This window comes from Urocampus carinirostris, chromosome 9 (assembly GCF_059441175.1).
Source record: "Urocampus carinirostris isolate Australia breed hairy pipefish chromosome 9, RoL_Ucar_1.0, whole genome shotgun sequence".
NCBI classification, from domain to species: domain Eukaryota; kingdom Metazoa; phylum Chordata; class Actinopteri; order Syngnathiformes; family Syngnathidae; genus Urocampus; species Urocampus carinirostris.
This window is the reverse complement of record NC_142357.1, coordinates 21,115,365-21,135,498: the sequence shown is the minus strand read 5'-3', so window position 1 is coordinate 21,135,498 and position 20,134 is coordinate 21,115,365. Positions and strand designations below refer to the sequence as shown.

The window sequence follows — 20,134 nt, the reverse complement described above, 5'->3', positions numbered from 1 at the left end:
AGGAAACCTTTACTGGCCGTGACGTAGCTTCATAGACCTATTGTAATAGTAGGCGGGATGAAGTCTTCCCCACCAATAGTTGCGCTTTTTTCTCGGTTTCCATGGAAACAAAGGACAAACATGGTGTGTAGGCGGGACTTAAAGTGTATTTACAGCGCATGCGCAGTCGCTACCAAATCCAGGAAGTGCGTCTACAGCAAAAAAGAGGTTTTGTGGTTTAATTTTTATCAATTTATTAACTTTGAATAGGTTTTACGTGCATTCAATTAAGATTTATGTCAAATTTTGCATGTTTGATTGTTGCCAATTTTTATGCGTAATCATTTATTGTCAATTCTTAATCAGTAGAAGTTTAAACCCATGTCAGGTTGTGTCCCATTAAATTAAGTTTTGTTTGCTCTGTATAGTTTCCTCGTAGACACGTTTAAACACCATGCGTTTAATATAAGTTCAACTTAAGTACTCTACTGCTAGCTATTAGTGTGAATATTTGTACTAAATCGATACTAAAATGAATTCATGTTTAAATGAATAGAAAAAATACATTGAATACAATTTAACATCCTTAGGGTGTATGGATTTAGGACGCAGCGATTCTATTTGGAGTGATGTATCATTAAATTAAAAATGTCATTTTTGGAGCGTAACTTTTGCGATTTAAGTCAGAATGATGAATTAATTCGTTTTGTTTTAATGTAATGTAAGCAGTGGTTTGCATTTTTGAGGAGGGGTAAACAAAACAATTGTGTATTGTTTAAATCAGGTTAAAAACAAATCCTATTATGGACTTAATTGTGTATCTTTGATAAACAACTGCTAATACTGGTTAATTTTCATATACCTACTTTTGATTAACGTAATATATTTAAAAATATTGTCTTTGAATAAACGTATTGTTTAGATAAACGTAGTAAAATCCTGAAAATATAGTTCAAGTGTAATGCATGTTAATTTTGAAATACACATTACAAATCATGCAATACTATTTCTTAAATCTTATAATAAAAGCCTTTCTCTCTTGCAATGCTTTGTCAGAATAAGAACGTTTTTAAAACCTGGTATTTTATTTTTTAGGCCCTAGTAAGTAATACTAGGGAGTCATTTCTTAGATTTAACAATGTATGGCTTTATACAAGTATATACAAAATACAGTTTAAAGTGTTAGGAATGTTTATCTGAAACTACACGTTGTAATTCATGCAAAAATATTATTTAAAACTTATACAGGCCTATTTCTTCTGCAATATTCTGTCAGAATAAGAATGTTTTTTTTTAAACTTGGTATTTCATTTTTCAGGTCCTAGTAACTAATGCCGGGGAGTACAATCATAAATCAACGACAACATGTGGGACTGCAGAAGCTGTCCTCATTAGCTGCTGTTGTGCACTCCACGTTGGGGCCTCACAAAAACTACAAGTTCATTCAGGATGAAGCCACGGGTGAGTCGACTCTTGTCAGCTCGTGTTTACGCATTCTTGAAAACCTGGACTTGGCCAAATGTGCAATTGGGCAACTCGTTTGCGAGACTGTTAGGGTGCACCACGAAGTCTATCACACCGGATCTGGATGCCTACTGTTTTTTGCCGGAGTGTGGAGTCGGGCATCATTACTGTGCTTGGAGCAAGGTGTTCCGACGTCCTCTGTTGTTGCTGCCATGACAGAGGGTCTGGACATGTGCCTAGATGTTTGCAAGCAAAATAACATTTCATTTAATGATCTTTTTGTGTCACAGAAACAAATCAAAGAGGTGCCGTCACAGTCTAAAGTCAGCGAGGTAAAAAGACAAGTGAAGTTAAGTCGCCATTTTTGCAGCACAGATCCAGTCCTTGAGCCTTGTTTTCCAGACGTTGAAGACCTGGCACATGGATTAAGCCACGGTTGCGACCATGCAATGCAATTAGTTATCCAAGCTAGTCGTATTCAGTCAAAACAGACACCAAGTTCCCTTTTAGATGTGACGAAAATGACAACTTGCTTGTTACCAGGCCTCCCAGAGGATCAAGGTAAAGTTTGCTCTGGCTGGATTGTTCTCCTCAATGCGGACCAAGCTCCCGTGGCGCATCATCTTAAAAACAAACCTATGAATGTGGTTCTTTTAAGTGGGGATTTATCTCACGCCTATTGTCACCTGGGCTTTAACAGGCCCAAACGCGTTCAATGTGTCAGCAACCTGTCAAATATGTCTGATTCGAGCAAGGAGGAACAGTGGAAAACAAGAATCCTTACACTCCTGTTGCACTTAGAAGTGGATTTGGTGCTTGTCAGTGGGCTGGTAAACAAGACTGTGACTCGGCTCTGTTCTCAGCATAGGATACTTGTAGTCGAAAAAGTAAGTGAGTCAATTTTAAAAGAGACTGCTATTGCAACTGGAGCAATTCCAGTGACGTATGTCACACAGTTGAGTAAGCACTGCGTTGGCAAGGGTATCCAGGTCACAATTTGGAGAGAAATCGGAAGTCATCAGGGAATGCCATTAACTGCCGTCAACTTTTATTCCAGTGTGAACAGCCGGTTGGTAACGGTTGTCATCACGAGTCCCGTGTTCGGGAAGCTTCAGGCCCTGGAGGACCGCTTTTGGGCTTGTGCATACCGCATACACCATGCCCTCAAAGACAAAGGCGTACTTCCTGGCGCTGGAGTGACAGAGTTGTTTTGCATTCGTCGTCTGATGGAGAAAGCAGCAGTGGCGAATCGCAATGGGGGAACTAGCGGAGCTAACCCCTACCTTGGTATTGTCTTAGAACTCCTAAAAGATGGTTTTATGGATTACTTGTCAGTCGTGATGGCCAACTCCATCGGAATTCCACAGGCCAAAGCTATGGCTGTAGTAAACCAGGAACTACAAGGTTTTGGGAGCATTCCCACAGGCTACTCACAGCTCATTATGGACTCTGATGAGGACAATCTGCCTTCGAAAGTCTTTGACAACCTTAGCACCAAGCTGGAGTCATGGCAGAAGGCGTTGGATCTGGTTTTGCTTGTTTTGCAGACCGATGCTGAGATCATTACTGGCGTTGATGAAAGCATGGAAGGTGATCATGCGGGTCTTATGTTTTTATGACTCTTACTATGTCTTTTTTGTTACTTTCTTGTCAGAGTCAATCCCAAATATTATTACCGTGGTTTACCAAGTGGGACAGACACGTGCTTAGTTGATAAGAGTTGGAGACAGAGCAGCCATGGAATTATTTTTAAGTTGTAAACATTACTGCATATTCAGAGTTTTGGTTAGATAATTCCATCCATCGATGTATGTTTAAGTTGAAAACTTGTACCAGCTGACAATGGCACATCCTGAGCTGGTCATCCAGGATCTACACATGCCAACAATTTAGTCTTCATTTAACAGAAGCCCCTGGAATGTTGTAGGAAGTCACAGTACCCTAAGATATTCACACAAGCAGTGGATAACATGCAGATTAAACAAAGGAAGGCTATGTTTATATATAATTTCAGAACTGGTAACTAAAAGCAGAGAAGACAGAAAATTGTAGCACTATTAATCTAATTTCTCTTATAAATTTGACAATAATGGGCAAATGCATCTGCATGTCAAGGTCCTCTGATATTACAACTTTAAAATAGTTATACGAGAACAGGCAACACCCCAGGAAAGTACACTAAGGCCAATTACAACCGGATACAACTCGTAAATCTCTGATATCACCCCAAGTTCACGTATTGTAAGTAGTTGTAGAAAAGTCATGTTGCTCTGCATTCTTCATTGTGGGTGGCACAATGACAAAAACGGGTTTGTATGTCTGTTTCATGGTCTGTGGTTCTAGGTTTAAATATTTGCTTCCACGAGAGTTTGGGTATCTGCCTTTTCTAGGTAGTGTGCATTATAAATCGTCCACAGTTACTGCTTAGAGTGAACTGGGATAGTTTCAAAGACAAAGGTAGAACATACTGTAAATATTTTAATCTTATTTGGAATACTTTTTACAGCAATATACGAAGAGAATTCTTGGAGGTAGCCACTAAGACACTAATATATTCACACACACTTGTGTGGAATTTGGCGTGTCAATAACAGTGAAACTCTAAATGAATTATCAGTTATTTCTAATTCTGATTTCAGAAAACCTGTTATTATCCCTTTTAACTCACATTGATTATTTTGTCAAGGAGGGAAGGCGTAACTTAATACTGATTGTATGATATATTACAGTGACACCATACTTGTTTAGCTGATATCACTAAAGGATCGCACTGGTTGTGTTATTTAAAATCGTAAATTTGAGTTTTGGCCAAGGTTTGGGTAAAGCGATGCTAAGTTCAAGAAAACTATGTCACAAATCCACGTTTCATTAAGGACGTCGTTATGGCTGGTTATGGGTCGGATCTGTCACCATCACGTAAACTGATGCAACACAAGTTTCAGATGTGGTTATATTTGCCTCGGAGCCCAAATCAACCAAATAAAGACAAAATATATATCTTACACAAAGAACCCTGCAAGAAGTGGGGATCACTGTGAGACAAACAACTCTGCAAGAATCTGGGACTGCTGTAAACCACTTGAAGCAGTAATAAAAACCTAATCTGTTCATGGGGTATACGGGTCTCGGTAAAACCCTCCTAGATAACCCACCCCCTTCCCTCGCGTCTCAACTTTCTTGAAGCCTGCGAATCACAGAGCACTAGTGGGCGTGAACTTCACTGTGTGCCATGCTCACAGGGCACAAGCAGACTGAGGCCCGGATGGGGAGAGCCTTGTTCTCAGATCTAAGGCAGCTGCTTTGATTAAACTTCTTCACCAGAAGGCGGAAAGAAAAGGGGGGCAGGGAATTAGGCTACCATCTTACCCACAAGTACAACTTTTTAAACAGAAGTTAAGCACACAAAAACTGTGTGCAGGCCGGCATTTTTTTCAGCTCGCCGTGGAGACCTCCTGTTTGCAAATCCCACCGTCAAAATGGCACCTAAGGCCCTTGCAATCAGTCCATCTAGGCCAGCTTGATGACCCCTGTCGGCTTTTTGTGAACCAGTTGGTGTGAAACTCTGAGGAAAGGGGAGGAGGAGGGACGTTAGTGGGAGGTTGGAGGGAGGCCACCGTGGGGTTCTTCCACAAGGAGTCGGATCAGTCGATGACTGAAAGAGGAGGAAGAGGAGATGGCTGCCGGACAGATCACTACCCTTCCCTCCACGACAGACGATGGTAGCGGTGGCTTCCCGCCCGGAACTTTTAAAGAGCCCAAAAGGCTGTACTGTAAGAATGGCGGCTTCTTCCTACGGATCAAGTCAGATGGGGGAGTGGATGGAATCCGGGAGAAAAACGATCCCCACAGTGAGTCCCTGCTGTCTTTACATTCTCACAGTTCATGTACAGAAGTGTGTGGTCATGGGATATTAACCATAAAATATTCTGTAATCAATAGAACATTTGGAATTAGTAAATACAGCTGGGGAGTGCTGACTCACACTTCTAGACGTCACAACACAAAAAGTCAGTGAGGTAACTTCCTGATGACGAAGGTCTAAAATGGATGTTAGATGGGTGCACTTTCTTAAGATAACATACTGTACACAGTTGCTTTCTTAATTCTACAGAATACTTTAAAACAGTCACCATATATAGGGAGGTTCAGCTAATGCCCCAGGAAAAACGTTTTGAAAATGTTTTGCTGAGCCAGAGAGACATTCTTGCACAAGTACTGTTCCTTGTTTAAGATAGTCCTCCAGAAGAAAGGAGCAATTTAAGTTAATTTAATACACAGTCCAATAACAATAACACAAAAGAACATAGAAGCACAGCCGAGTTAATGGTGGAAACGACTATTAGCCAAAAAGCTAAAAACAAGAAGTATTTTTCATTGATGGAACCTTGCAGAGCAGCATCAATGGTACCTCTGTGGAAGATTATTAGACCTGACATATTTTGGGATTACATCACAGAACATTCCCAAAATGTAAGTACAGTACAACTTTGTTTGCTTCATGGTTTGATGCTACCAATTTGTTAACTGAATTCACTATGAAACATTTTGCCCACGGGGCGTTATGCTTTTGGTGGAATGTTATTGGTCCAATTGCATTCACCTCAAAAGTTATTTGCTCCTGTAAATTAAACACCACATTTTTAAGGGCGGACCACAGAATTGATCATTGAGTTCTCACTACCTCAGGCAAAACCACACCAAGAGAGTTTAGAGTTACTGTGTCTGCTATTAATTAAACTTTGGTAGGGCTATAATTTTATCAGTTCAAACCTGTGTGGGATGTTCACATTGAGATTTGCCAAATAACACAAAAATGAAACAACTCTGTAAAATGTCAGCAAAACAGAACAACTTTCTCAAAGTATTCTCTGGTCGATGCTCCAATGTTTCCAGGCATTAACATTTTGTACAGTAAGTCAGAAGTATTCTCTAAATGTTTTTTTCCGGACTCACCCTTTTTTCTTTGAAAAGCTTTGTGTTGAAACAATGAGCTTTCCATCCAGGGATGTAAGAACTACTGTCAAGATTCGTCACAACTATATCAGAGTTTTTAGTTAGTTTTAAAGAGCCTAATTGAGTAATTGTTGATTATTTACCACATCAAATCTCTTTAAAGGTGATATTCTCAAATATCACCTTACTATGTCATATCCACTGCCTGCTGGTCAAACAATGATCTATAAACAAAATATACTTCGATGCACTTTGGACACTTTATACTTGTCCTTTTTTAGAATGTTTCGGTGTCCAGAGCTTCAAGCCGTTTCATTAACATTCCAATATCTGTTCAAAAGCATGTTTTCTGTTCTCCCCAGTAACGCTACAGCTGCAGGCCACGTCTGTGGGGGAGGTGGTCATCAAAGGGGTTTTTGCCAACCGTTACTTGGCAATGAACAGAGATGGGCGACTTTTCGGAACAGTGAGTGGACACAATGTCTTTTGCTTTTATCATGGATAGTCAGATTTTACCTATCAATGTAACAATTTGGATTGTAGTCAACGTGAAAGTAGTAAGGAGTGCAGAAAACCGATGGTTGTAATTCCTTTGTTTCCTCAGAGACGAGCAACGGAGGAATGTTATTTTCTGGAGCGCTTGGAGGGCAACAACTACAATACCTACCGCTCCAGGAAGTACCCAACCATGTACGTGGCACTGAAGCGGACTGGTCAGTACAAGACCGGAAGCAAAACGGGACCAGGTCAGAAGGCCATCCTCTTCCTCCCGATGTCCACTAAGAGCTAACTTGGGACGAGCCTTAGTAATGTCCGTGTCTCAAGGTGTGACAGCAGTGAAGGTGTGTTACCACTGTCCAAACGAAGTTGCTGTGATTCTTTTACACCTGTTGCATAATATTATTCTGACACACCTAGACTATGTTTCCCAACACTGCTTGTGAAGAAAATCTTGTTCAAGGTCGAATTTCTGAAGGGGACGTTCGATTAGAAAAAGGATTTGAACCATGAACACCTTTTGATGAAAAATCCCGAGGTGTCATTGTGTATTTGTGCAGAGGGTGATGCAAGACAAGTGAAATTAACAAGGTTTGGTTTTGTTAGGCGTCAGTATGCTCTCGTTAGCCAAGTCGGTAATTTTTTAAACAAGCCAAAGAAGCTGAGGTTGTAAGGTTTAAAAACTAAAAGTGCAACCATGTCCCACCCTAAATCAATCATAGGAATTTAAAAATTATTTGTTCTTTAACCGCCATTCCAAGATACCGGAACAAACAAATTACCGTAAATTCCGGACTTCAAGCCGCTACTTTTTTTGTAACATTTGAATCATGTGGCTTTAAATACAGTGGAGCTTTTTTTTTCGTAGCGGGAAAAATATTCAGCCCCGCAACATTAGACCAATAAAATGAGTAGGTCACGCTGATCCAATTAAATTGTATGATTAATCACAGTTTCCGTTATTATGAATCAGACAGACATGCCTTTTTCATGTCTTCATGTCTTTTTAGAAGAAAATTGCACGGCACCAGTGACGCCAAATATTAAACATGTTCAATTTGGGCGCACGGTTACCATTTCCTCAAGCGTACGAGGGACAGAGGAAAACTGCGAGCTGGCCTTTTCGACAACGGATACTCTCTAAATACCATAACACCGCAATGACGTCTGAAAACATTTATGACCTCCTTCAAGAGGATAAATAGACCAAGATTTAGCCATCATTATTCATATAATACTTAACAGGCACAATACGGGGGATTTGAAGGCCTTTTATTCATGTTTAGATAGATAGATACTTTATTCATCCCCGAAGGGAAATTCACAATTTAATACCTACTCACACTATTTCAGCTTTTCACTCAAAAATCAAGTCCTCTATTTATAAATCTGAGGTTGAAATGCAGTAGAAATTATACATAAAAATACTTCTGTTCTCTTTCCTTATTATCAGAGTGAGGTAACTGGGGTTTTCTTTTATCCTGGAGGACCGATGACAAGCAAATGGAATTTGGCCCATCACTGCGGCAACCATTAATGACGACATCACAAAAATCATGTCTGTGTTACAATCTGGCACTATTCTTCACAGTATGGTAACCTTGGCACTGTCGTCTAAAAATGTAAGGCTCAGAATTCATGCAAGGCAGCCTTTTTATGCGTTTTCTTTCAATGTAGTAGTAAAAGTGTGCTCGTTTGTACAACCATTTTGGTATTCTCCATTCTTAATGATCCAAAAGATGTGACGTAAACAACTTTAAGTAGAGATAAAAGTGGCTTCAGGTGTGCACCTTTGGTGTTCCGCAGCCAAAGGCTTCGAAGCGGAATTCCTTACGCGGTAGCTGGACTTAAATCTGCGCCTCAAAATCTCATGCGGCTTGTACATAGACAAATTTGAGTTTCGTGCTTGGATTTCAGAATGTGGCTTTCAATAAGTTGCGCTCTGTAGTCCGGAATTTACGGTAAGCCACATTTTGATTTTATTGGTTTGGTTATCTTGCCACAATTACATTCCTACTGGCTTCAGTTAAAAACAAGGACGTCGATGGTGGTAGGAGCACACAAAAACAAAACTAGTTCAATTTGCTAAACAGTATCTGTTTTAGAAACCTATACTTGTCCAATAAATAGTTGAATGTAGTACCAAGAACCCCCGTCCGCGCCAGGTCCCGGTTGTCCGCAAGAGCTAAGATGAAGGAATCTTGCGGTGGTAGAGCTGGTAGAACATCCCCGAATAGACTGCGGGGATCTCCTCCATGGCGAGGTCGACATGTTCGAAGCCTCGCTCCAACCCGTGAAGCAGCAGCCGGGCCACACGCGCGGTGATAGGCGTGGTCTCGGTGGTACGCGCCAATTCGGCGAGGTCCAGCCACTCGCAGCGCTCGCACTCGTGCGTGCAGAAGTGAATGTCGTAACTGAGCGGGCTGAGGCGGCAGATGGCGTACAAATCGGACATGCCGAAGGCGCCCGGGTGATTGTGCTGCTGACGGACGCTCAGCAGTGATCGGAACTCTGAGTGGATGCCTGTTTCTTCAAAAACTTCTCGCACTGCTGTCACTCCTGCAAAGACAATATTATTTGCACAGCTACATAATTTCTCGGGATTTGTTATACAAATCCCAGCGATAAAAAGATGCCGTGTTTATCTGTGTACGAAGTGCACCCCTAGATTTTTGATGAAGCATCTGTATAAAATGTTTCACTTTTCTCACCTCAAGTTAAGCATTGTAGGTGTCATACGTTGTGTCAGGAACTATCGCAACTGGATTTGAACAAGGATCACGGCGATTTTAATTATGGTCCCACATATTCAACAAGGTACTGAGTAAAAATGTCAGGATGATAAAATAAAACAAAGCCTTTTTCAGTCATTAACCCTAGTAGTCAAGCCGTTGTGAATCAGAGCTCTCACTGCTGTGATCAGAGATCAAATCCTGTTGCAGAAAATGTCGTGCAGATATGGTCAATGATATTTTTGATCAATCATTGCTCAAATACTGTAATGTTCTACTGTAAAATCTCGTGTATAACGCGCATCCCAACTTTGAGGTATTTTTGTGTACAATAAGGTTTGCGTTATATACACAAAAAACACGGTATTAATTACAAAACCAACCGCTAGCTTCTTGCCAACATGCTGATTCAACACTCACCGAGGTTCTCTCCGGGATCCGATAGACCACCAGGAAACTTCCAGGCATTTTTGGTCTGCCAAGAAATAAATGTTGATTTATTTGTTAGATATTTCATGTGTCATAACAAATCTCGTAAATTCCGGACTACAAACTGCTACTTTTTTGATACATTGAATATACTGCGGCTTTTATTTTGTTTGTTTCTTTGAAAACTTTAAAGCAAAAAAGCTTTAAAGTTTTCCATCAAATAGCCGACACAACAAAAAATAAATACCCGTTTTTTATTTCTTATACCACAGCGCTAGCTATGCACACGAGTTCTTCTGTAACAAGTTTAAACTTGAGTTTGTCTGCGCCATATGGACGAGAGCATTTGTTTTGCAAAGATGTCACTGGAAACTGAAGTGAAAGTGCAGTTTGACAACAGAATTCATTTTTCCTTCCGTCACAGCTTCTTGCAAACTTAAAATATTTACCTATAGGTAGTTTTAAATGTAATGAACCTGTTGATGACTAATAAGTGAAATGCAGTCGTGTGTGTTTATAAACGGACAAAAATAAGTATTTGATAACGGAAAGCTGCTGCTTAAATTATACTGTGTGTTTGTGTGTGTGTATATATATATATATTTTTGTAGGTCTGTTTTGTATACAGCGCAGAAATGTAAAATACAAATTAGGATTGTATGAGAAACATGCCCAAAGTTGTATTCTTTGAGTTTGTGCTATCAAACAAAAGCTTTGTTGCTGGAGTTGTTCTATTTGTGAAAGAATAAATGTTCCAAGACTACAAAAAAAATCTGATTTTGTTTCTTTGTGATGCCGATTGGAACGAATCTTTGTGGTGTTATTTTTAAATGTTTGTGTTGTGTTTTGCTCATATATTACTTGTCATTTAAAGCTTTAAAGTTATTATGTTCTTGTTAGCTTTTCCAGACTTTTTGTCTCTTGTTTTTTATTATATAGCATTGATATTAATAAACGTGTGTGTGTGATTTTTTTATAGTATATAATATATATATATATATATATATATATAGATATATATATAGATATATAGATTTATTTTTCGCACATTTTTATCATTTTAATTTGTCTTAACACAGCACTAAAAACAGAGGACCTCCAATTTCATTGTACAATTGTTTAATACCAATGGAGGCCATTCATTCATTCAAAATCCAGAATGGTGAATCTTGAACCGTTCAAATTTTTCAGGACAGCTCAGAAGAACATCTTCAGTTTTTGTCCATTGGACCGATGCGTTTCAAAGGGACAGCGTGTATTACTTAGTGCCTCCGAGTGGTAAAAAATATATTAAACAATATTGATTTAAGGAATTAGCAAAAAAAACATTAACCTTGATATTAAATGCATCCTTTATTCAAAATATTTGTAGGTGGAGAATTTAGTATTTTTTGTACAGAACATGAGCCTCATCTAATCATATCATTTTCCATTATCAAACATTTCAAAAAGTGCTAGAAAGTGCGAAAGAGCCATGTGTTACTTCAGAGCTGCCTTCAGCTGACCCCTAACTTAGATGGAGCGAACATAATGGTTATCTTGCTGCTATGGGTACCCAAAAACCTTAAAAAGGCTGCGCAGTAAAAAAAAAATAAAAAAGCAAGATAAATTGTGCGCTTTGGTCACTTTGAGTCTCCATAGTTTGTATTCATGTGTTTTTTTAGCACATGGTTCCACTTTCACTACAACATCCAGTGACATCTAGGGGGTCAAATAATACACACTATACCTTTAAACAAAAGCAAGCATGTGAGGTCTGTTGCAAAGTCTGTTTTACCTTTATATTTTTCAAAATCCCTGAAAAAACATTTTCTAAATTAATAGGCCTTCGATGCGTTACTAAAGTACTTGATTCTAAGCTCTGTCTTTTTCAATGGGTGTGTAGCTGTTATCCGGACCCTTCAGGAATGCAAACAAATCCAAATGGGGTGTTTTTTTTCTTTTCCTTTTTTCTGAAAGGGTTTATTCTGGAAGTACATGTGCAGTGGTAACTCTGAGGTGCATTCGTAAACTTTATGTATAAACCGTGTGTGTTTGCACCGGATCGACTAACAGGAGCCTTACAGACTGTGGGAACGGCAAAATAAATACAAGTTATTACAGATGCCACACTAAGGAAAACTTTCCAGTCATTAGTTGCTCGATTTCTGAAAAAATCTTTTGAACAGTACTGTGTTGTCAATGGGCACGGAGGACCGATCCTGTTATGTAAAAGGTATGAATAAATACATACAAATATATTCCATATAAATAACTTAACACAGACAAAAATCACCTAATATCTGACATTTTTTATGCATTTTGTTATTTATATACTATTTTAGGTATTTTGATTATGTGTTTTGACATCTCCTGTGTCACGACAAAATTGTATTCAAATAAGGCGGCCCAGTTACCTGAGCTTTCATTTATTGCTTGATCAGTGAAGAAAGGCTTTACAGTTGACCGTTGATCAACCAAAAGGTGAAAAGCTCAGCCAGTTTGACCCGTTTGACATAATACACAACATAATAAATCCAGAATGAAATAAGTGACGATGATAACGATGACAAAATGCATAAATATATGAATAAATTGCATTTATTCACATATTTTAGGTATGATGTGATTATCACCCATGAGCAAAGGGTGGTGATAATGTTTTTGTTTTGGATAGAAGTGTGTGTGTGTATTTATTAATATACATATATACATAGTCAGGTAGGTAACACTAGATGTGAAAAATGCCCAAAACAGCTGCCTCAGCATTTCTTGACTACAGAGAGTAAACAAGTTTCAAACTATGTACAGCTTCTTTGATTTTGTAGTATTTTAATAATCCTTAAACATTCAACTACATCCACAACCATGTTTCTAAACTTTTAGTCTAATTGTTTGTCTGTCCAACCAATTCGGATAGGTTACCCTATATGTGAAAGATGTCCAGAACGGCTGCCTCAGCACTTCTTGTATTGTTAACTCAGCCTTCTTTTGGTCAGGTCAAGTCATGTTTATTTGTATAGGATACCTGTCAACCTCCACCATGCCCGTACAAACTGTCCTATTTTCCACTTGCCAACACTACCTCATACGAATATAATGGTACTCATGTCTGTTCTTGCACATGTTGATTGCACTACGTTTACTGCTCACCTTGCACAATGTCTGACCATTTCCTTTTTCTGCACTATGATGTCTATGTTTGCACTAATGCATATGCTGACTATTTTTTTTTTTTTTGCACTATGATGACTTTGCACCAAATGCAATATTGCACAACCCTTACGATGCCAACGGTATCACGATAACACTGTATGTAACATCCCACATGCCAACATTTCTTGTGTAAATACCATGTAAATTATAACTATAGCCTTATCACCCTTGTTTTATAACCTTATCTTCTCTGTTCCTTTATCTTCTTGGCTCATACCTCACTGTGAATTTTGTAAAACTGGAGTGACATGCCCAATTTCGTTGTCACAATATGTTAACCCATTTTGTAACAATGACAATAAAGGTATAATCTATTCTATTCTATTCTAAAATACAAAATAATCGTACACCATATTTTTTTTTCGGAATGATGCATATGGGAAATCCCCATGCGCACAGTAGCATCAAACCGCTCGCTTCGAGATAGAGGCTTCCGCAGCGAACTCCTTTGACTTGATTGATTTGCCGTTTCGTGATAGTCGGTGGATACCGGATGGTACCCATCATTGACAAAATTGCGTTTTTCCATACAGATTTCCTTGTCGTCGTACTAGTCTTTAAATGCATAAAAAAACGTACTTTGTACGGCAAAAACGTACAGGTTGACAGGTATGGTATAGCCCTTAACCACAATAAGTCTCAAAGGGCTGTGCAGGCTGTGCAGACTAGAGAGTAACAAAGTTCCAAATTACGTACAGCTCCTTTGATGTTGTAGTCTTCTAATAATCCTCATCATTGAACTACATCCACGACCATGTTTCTAAACCTTTTAGTCTATTTGTTTGTCTGTCCAACCAAGTTGGGTAAGTTACCCTAGATGTGAAAAAATGCCCCCAAAAAGCTGACTCTGCACTTATAAAAAAATGCCCCAAAAAGCTGACTCAGTACTTCTGGTTTTGTTGACTCAGCATTTTGTTTGTCTGTCTGTCCACCCAAGAAAAGCAGAAATGCAGATCATTTCAAAAGGGGTAAGGAGTTTAGATATGACCACCATATTTCACAGGCAGTCAGGTATATTACTCTAGATGTGAAAAATGCCCCCCAAAAGCTCATAATTGTGCCCAAAATATCCAAGGCCAGAATGACATTGAAAGGGAAATGCCGCCCAAAAATGGTTTTTCACGTGCTCTTACAGCGCACAGCCATTCTAGTTTATTTATTTAGCATATAATTGTAGGTAGTCATTCATCCATTTATTTCTACATGTGGTCGGATTGGTCCTCCATAAATCAGGAGCAGATTACCTTGTTCTTGTCTTGCACCACCACAACTTTTCCGTTGGATTCGTCGACCACAGCGCCTACACAAACGTACAATAAAAACATACATGGACTCATTAAAAACAGTTCAGATCTTATATCACTGAACATGGCCGGAACAAAATACCAAACAATAAGACACATAATACAATAGGAAATGATCTGGGAGCCAAAGCACCGAGCACTGTGTGCTTGGTGTTCTAAATATTTATCTTTGAGATTGTTAATAGAGGTTATCAAAACATCTGGCTTTGGAGCAGTCCAAACCGAGCATGCGTGACTCAGCTGCACTTGTCAATGAAATGGTCATCTACGGAATATTCATTGACTTTACAAGGCTGTGAGTGACTAAGCAAGGAGCAAGAAACCGCAACCTTTTTTTCCCGCTACTCTTTTTGGTGCGGGTGCGTGAAATGAGTGTTCAAGGCCCAAATTGGGCTTCCGTGTGGATGTTGACGTCATTTGTCGCCTCCAGGACAAAAATATATTAAAAAAAGAAGCCTTTAATTGTAAAAACATATTAAACGGGTGTGCATAAGTCTTGTATATGGTGAATGGAAACAAAAATGTTAAAAATTACAATTAAATGTACAAATCAGCCCGTAAATTGACTTAGAATATAGAGTTAAGCAACGTCGATCTATTTATTTTAACAAAAGGAATTCAAATACAGGTAACAGTAAAAGAGGGGGAAAAAAGTTCAGAAATATTCCCATTGGCATTGTGTAATCTTCATTCTATTAATTTATAAATATTAAAAAGTACAAATATTCTCAGGAATGTCCATGAGAAATTAGATAACAAGCTTCGGATTACAAATCTTGAAAAGAAAAGCTGATAATATACTTTGCGTAATGTAACTTGATAATTTGTCTCAATTATGACACAATTGTATTATTTCTTTGACGAAATTATCTAGTTATATTCCACCTAGCAAGTTCAGATGAACTAAAATATAGGGATGGATGATACCAGCATTTTGTTTTAGGTATCGGTATTTGCATCAGTAACCGATACCAGTTTAAATCAAATGCAATGCTATGGAATACATAAGATTGGGTTTAAAGGGACAATGTATCATGTAGCACTTTCTATCTATCCACCCACGTCATATCCCTCGAGAGGGGTGACCGACAGCCAGACATACACAAAAACAAAGAAACGAAAAAGGGAAAAAAATCGCAAAGAATACAAACAATTTGACCATGGCCAACCCATATGCCCGAACACACAAACGAGTTAAGCAGCCTCGTCACCCAAGTTGGTCATGCTTTCGTCCCTCCAGATGAAAGCGGCCATGTCACTCGGCTCAGGGTAACACAACACACTCTTCTGTTGAACAGCACGGCCCGACACCTTTCACTGGTTTACCCCTGCCGTATCATACAGGTGCCCTGCCCATCCCTTAGAACACGTGAAAACATCCCATTATCCTTTCACAACACCTCTCCAGTCATTCTTATCACCAACAAGAGCTCTACCTTCCACTAAATTTAGACCTCTTTCCTGCAGTGCTCTCATAACACCATACGTCCACATCAATCGCGGCCTTCTTCTTGATCTCCTTCCATTTACTTCTGCTCTGTAGATCTTCTTCAACATTCGATCCTCATCCATCCTCTCCATGTGTCTAAACCAACCGAGTACTCTCTTATCCACACGCTTGCTCAGTTCCACTACTACTCCAGTTCTGTCTCTCACAATTTCATTTCTCAATCTATCCAATCGTTTCACTCCTAACATACTCCTCAAACAGTTCATCTCAAAAACATCTAATTTTGTTCTCAAATCTGCGTTCAGGCTCCAAGTCTGCACCATACAACAAAGTCGGCACAATCACACTCTCATACAGTCCCCTCTTAACATCCATACTCAATCTCTTGTTGCTCATAACTCTCCTCAGAACGCCCAAAACCTTGCTTACTTGATTCACTCTGCAATACCTCGGACTCCATTCCACCAACTGCAGCCACATCACAACCCAAGTACCTAAAGCTTTCAACTTCTTCCAGCACCTGTCCATGCAACCTTATTTCTAACGCCATGCCCACTCCATCACGTGAACATTTCATCACCTTACTCTTCTCAACATTTACACATAACTTACGCATATCACACACTCTTCCAAACTCCATTCCCAACCTTCTCAATGTTTCCTCAGAATCTGTAAATGATATGTAATCCTTGCACTGATACACATTTCATCGTGCCCTATAATCAGGTGTGGCATGCATTTTGGCGTGACCCGCAGGTGGTGATGAAACTTCATAGGACAATGCCATACAAACTAATGCCAGCTGTCGTCAATCACAACAGAAGAAAAAATGAAAAGGCAAAGCCAAGCCACCAGAGAGCAGCGGCTGCATCATTTTCAAGCAGGCTTGTTGATAAACATTGCAACAATTTCAAACATGAACAAACACGTCACCCAAAATTTAGTCAATTTCAAGGATTTCAAGCACCCATACGAACCCTAAATAAAGGCCATGCATTCATTCATTACCCGCCACTCCGATTTGGTGCGTGGCAAAGCGAGGCAGCCTGCTTTCCCCTGTGCCCATCCACAGGGCTAGCACGGCGTAGCGCTCCTGCGCGTGGTGAAAGCTGAAGCCGTGGGCGGAGGCGGCAGCAGCGCATCTGCTCATCGCGATGGGGACTCGCAACCACACGGCTTGACGGCCGTCCGATTTCCAGCGTCCCAACCAGTCTACGGGGAACAAAGTCACACAAGGTCAACGGGACGAATCATCGGTGTTGAAAGTAACACTTAACTTGAACGCTGTTACTTTTGTCAGTAACAAGTAGTTTATTGTGTTATGAATAAAATGATGTCACTCAACTGTTGTCACAACAAGGTGCGTTACCCCATTCCTTTTTTAAAGCAGTTTGTGAATTACAAAATGTCACCTGTTTTTTGACGGTCCCTCCTTCGCTCACCAAATAACATGTAACCCCAAACCCAAAACAACACTAAATATAACAATTGAACAAGGTAAGACTGCCCAATTTTGCTCTTATTAAAATTAATTTTGCACAATGAAAAGAAAAAGGTCTAGGACATAACCCAGAAATGGAGAAAACAATATTATAATGGTATGGACACAAAGTGGATATGGAGTGTCTCAATTGTGATAGTTTGCAAGCTTTCAAGATTGCACAAGCCAAGAAATAAAAAGGTTTAACCGCTTCCACAGGTTCGTGTAGACGTTTTCTTCTATTTCTTTTGTGACGTGGTTATTTTAAAGTAGCTTTAGAGGGTAAAATTTCATACAAGTAAATATGGGAATTTGTAACTGGATAGTTACTTTTAGAGTGTCAGGATTCTGGGAAGTAACACAATTACTTTTTAAATGAAATAGCTAGTAACTGTATTTTAATGTTTTTTTTACAGTAACGCACCCAACACTGTGAGAGATCTTTTGGCGTACTCGGTTTAGGTCTCACTTCTGACAAGGAATTTGCCTTAATGTTCGGACCCCACTTCTGGCAAAAGCAAGAATAATCGTCATTATCCAGGGATCAGAATGGAGATTTTCATTTTCAGCTGAAATAGCCAGGGTCCAGGGGCCGCAGGCCCCGGCCAGGTCCAGGGCGGAGCCCGGTGGGGGGCTCAGGGGGGGCAAACCCACCCGAAGCCAACGGCATTTATCTTATTTGCTATGTGAAAATTGCACTAGAATGAATTAAATCCAACAAAACAGAAACCATGTATTTTTTTCAGTTTTAAGATGTTTAAAACAATTGGGGGATTACAATGTTACAACCATCACCATTGTTGTTGTGTTTTGATGATGAAGATGGACCTTGTATTTAGCTACTAATCAACAATATATATGAAAATATATACATTAATAACCATCCATCATTAATTTGAAAATAGAATGCACAAACTGAACATGCTTAAAGAAAATACATGTCAGTCTGTGACAGTCTTCTCCAGCCATGACCACTTAAATTTATTCTTGATTCCTTTATCAATCTCTGAGACAAAAGCCTCGTCTTCTTTTCTTAGTATTTTCATATTTACTTTTTCAAACACTCATTTCACCGTTTGAAAAGACCGGAAGGAGCACCATGTTTGAGAAAGCCAATGCTCTGAACAAAAGCTCCGCTGATTGGTTATCAGCGAACCTATCGACCAATGGTAGGAGTCGATCTATTTGTTGTGTGTTATAGATCTAATGCGCTGCGCTTCTTTTTGCCGATTTTTCTCGCGATCTCTAACTGCTAACTTGGGGTGATGAAACAGTCACGTATCATACCTCACCCCCCCAAAATATTTTCTCATCGAATTTAGACGATTTACGGGAATGACCTTTGGGGTTCAAAAACAGCGGAAATCCGCGGATCCGCGGAAAATTCTGATCCCTAATTATCATATTTAACTGCCCTGCGACTGACAGGCAACCAGTTCAGGTTGTCCCCTGCCCACTGCCCGAAGATAGCTGAGATGGGCTCCAGAACCCCCGCGACCCTACTGAGGATAAGTGGTGCAGATAATGGATGGATGGATTGTATTTAACATTTGTGGAGGTGTATTATGTTGGGGTCCTACTTCTGACACAGGATTTGTCTTTATCGGAGTGATGTCACACATGTGGACGATGAATAGCCGCACTATACCAGGTGCAACTATTTGGGACCACAATTCTGACACTAACTTAATCTTTTTTCTTTTCCTGTTTGCCTAAGATAAAGTTAATTGTATCTGTCATTAAACAATGAATACTTGACAAAACTATCTAGGGCAGGGGAGCCCTTTTGAAGCTGAGTACTTTTATTTTTACTAATCAGTGCGAAGGGCAACCGTTTTCATATACATTTCTAAAATAACAACCTATGTTATTATTGTGTTGTTACCAGGTTGAACTCTTAAAAATGAAGTCAACCATTAAAAAATACATTCAGAAATGTAATTATCCAGAAAATCACAACGGCCTAAGCTGGTGGGCTATTTTCAGAACCTGTCCAAGGGCGACTCGTGTGTGTGTACTTAGGGGGCTACCTGGTGCCCGCAGGGACCACGTTGGAGACCAATGATCTAGGGAAACAATGTGTTCCTACCCAACTTCCGTCACCAACACTATGAGGTCAATGACATTAGCCCTGCAAGAAAATAAAATATGGCATTACAAGTTAAATAAGCCCAACTCACCCGTCAACAAGTCACCGAACGCATTTTCGCTAATATCCTCCGGGAGACCGACGTCCGCCAGGTCCACCGTGACTCCCCCGAACCGGTCCACTTTGCCGATCAGAACCGCGGCGCCCTGCTCCCGCTGCAGCTGATTGACAGTTACATTGCACGCAAACGAACGGGAGCAACCCCACTTTCGACAAAGTCCAGCAGCTCGAAATTTACAAAGAAAAGCAGATGCAGACATGTTGTTTTTTGGACACTTTGTCTCTTTGAAAAATGTTTTCTCAAGCTGATGTTTGACTTCCGCTGTTGACGTTGTGTAAATACCGTAAAACTTTATTAAAAGAGGACAAGAATTAGTCGATCTTGAAACTGACGTCATCACCTCCATCGGCCAATCATCTATTGGCATTTGTGACTCACCCACTGCAATAATTCAAATATAACACGTTTTTGCTGATAGAACACCTGAAAAATACATACAA

General features: G+C 39.7%; 3 protein-coding genes across 4 annotated transcripts; 2 read left to right on the top strand and 1 right to left on the bottom strand.

The window, feature by feature from the left end:
* The first annotated feature begins 107 nt into the window (after nt 1–107).
* On the top strand, nt 108–3,064 carry bbs12 (Bardet-Biedl syndrome 12). The gene is made up of 2 exons (XM_088344839.1): nt 108–207; nt 1,298–3,064. The coding sequence occupies exon 2, from the start codon at nt 1,311–1,313 to the stop codon at nt 3,060–3,062; it is 1,752 nt and encodes a 583-aa protein (XP_088200965.1). The 5' UTR covers nt 108–207; nt 1,298–1,310; the 3' UTR covers nt 3,063–3,064.
* A 44-nt stretch (nt 3,065–3,108) lies between these two features.
* fgf2 (fibroblast growth factor 2) lies at nt 3,109–17,363 on the top strand. Of its 2 annotated transcripts, XR_015851437.1 has the most exons (4): nt 3,109–5,291; nt 6,759–6,862; nt 7,001–7,238; nt 16,761–17,363. XR_015851437.1 is itself a non-coding variant. In XM_088344841.1 (3 exons), exons 1-3 carry the CDS (start codon nt 5,117–5,119, stop codon nt 7,184–7,186), a joined length of 465 nt encoding a protein of 154 aa, XP_088200967.1. In that variant the 5' UTR covers nt 3,112–5,116; the 3' UTR covers nt 7,187–10,997. The 2 variants fall into 2 exon arrangements, 1 of the variants encoding a protein (XP_088200967.1); XM_088344841.1 differs by lacking the exon at nt 16,761–17,363 and having other exon boundaries at nt 3,112–5,291; nt 7,001–10,997.
* On the bottom strand, nt 8,176–19,976 carry nudt6 (nudix (nucleoside diphosphate linked moiety X)-type motif 6). Its single transcript, XM_088344840.1, has 5 exons — nt 19,665–19,976; nt 17,013–17,216; nt 14,495–14,550; nt 10,047–10,101; nt 8,176–9,453 (listed from the first exon to the last, which is right to left on the bottom strand). The coding sequence occupies exons 1-5, from the start codon at nt 19,891–19,893 to the stop codon at nt 9,080–9,082; spliced, it is 918 nt and encodes a 305-aa protein (XP_088200966.1). The 5' UTR covers nt 19,894–19,976; the 3' UTR covers nt 8,176–9,079.
* Between the last annotated feature and the right edge of the window lie 158 nt (nt 19,977–20,134).

Bases quoted from the DNA above. Each gene is read 5' to 3' on its own strand.
- nudt6 (XM_088344840.1), bottom strand. From the start codon at position 19,893: ATGTCTGCATCTGCTTTTCTTTGTAAATTTCGAGCTGCTGGACTTTGT. The intron at 10,102-14,494 runs GTAATCTGCTCC...ATTTCTTGGCAG, and splicing joins TGGTGCAAGACAAGAACAAG to ACCAAAAATGCCTGGAAGTT. The intron at 9,454-10,046 runs GTGAGTGTTGAA...TTGTCTTTGCAG, and splicing joins GGATCCCGGAGAGAACCTCG to GAGTGACAGCAGTGCGAGAA.
- bbs12 (XM_088344839.1), top strand. From the start codon at position 1,311: ATGCCGGGGAGTACAATCATAAATCAACGACAACATGTGGGACTGCAG.
- fgf2 (XM_088344841.1), top strand. From the start codon at position 5,117: ATGGCTGCCGGACAGATCACTACCCTTCCCTCCACGACAGACGATGGT. The intron at 5,292-6,758 runs GTGAGTCCCTGC...TGTTCTCCCCAG, and splicing joins GGAGAAAAACGATCCCCACA to TAACGCTACAGCTGCAGGCC. The intron at 6,863-7,000 runs GTGAGTGGACAC...TTGTTTCCTCAG, and splicing joins ATGGGCGACTTTTCGGAACA to AGACGAGCAACGGAGGAATG.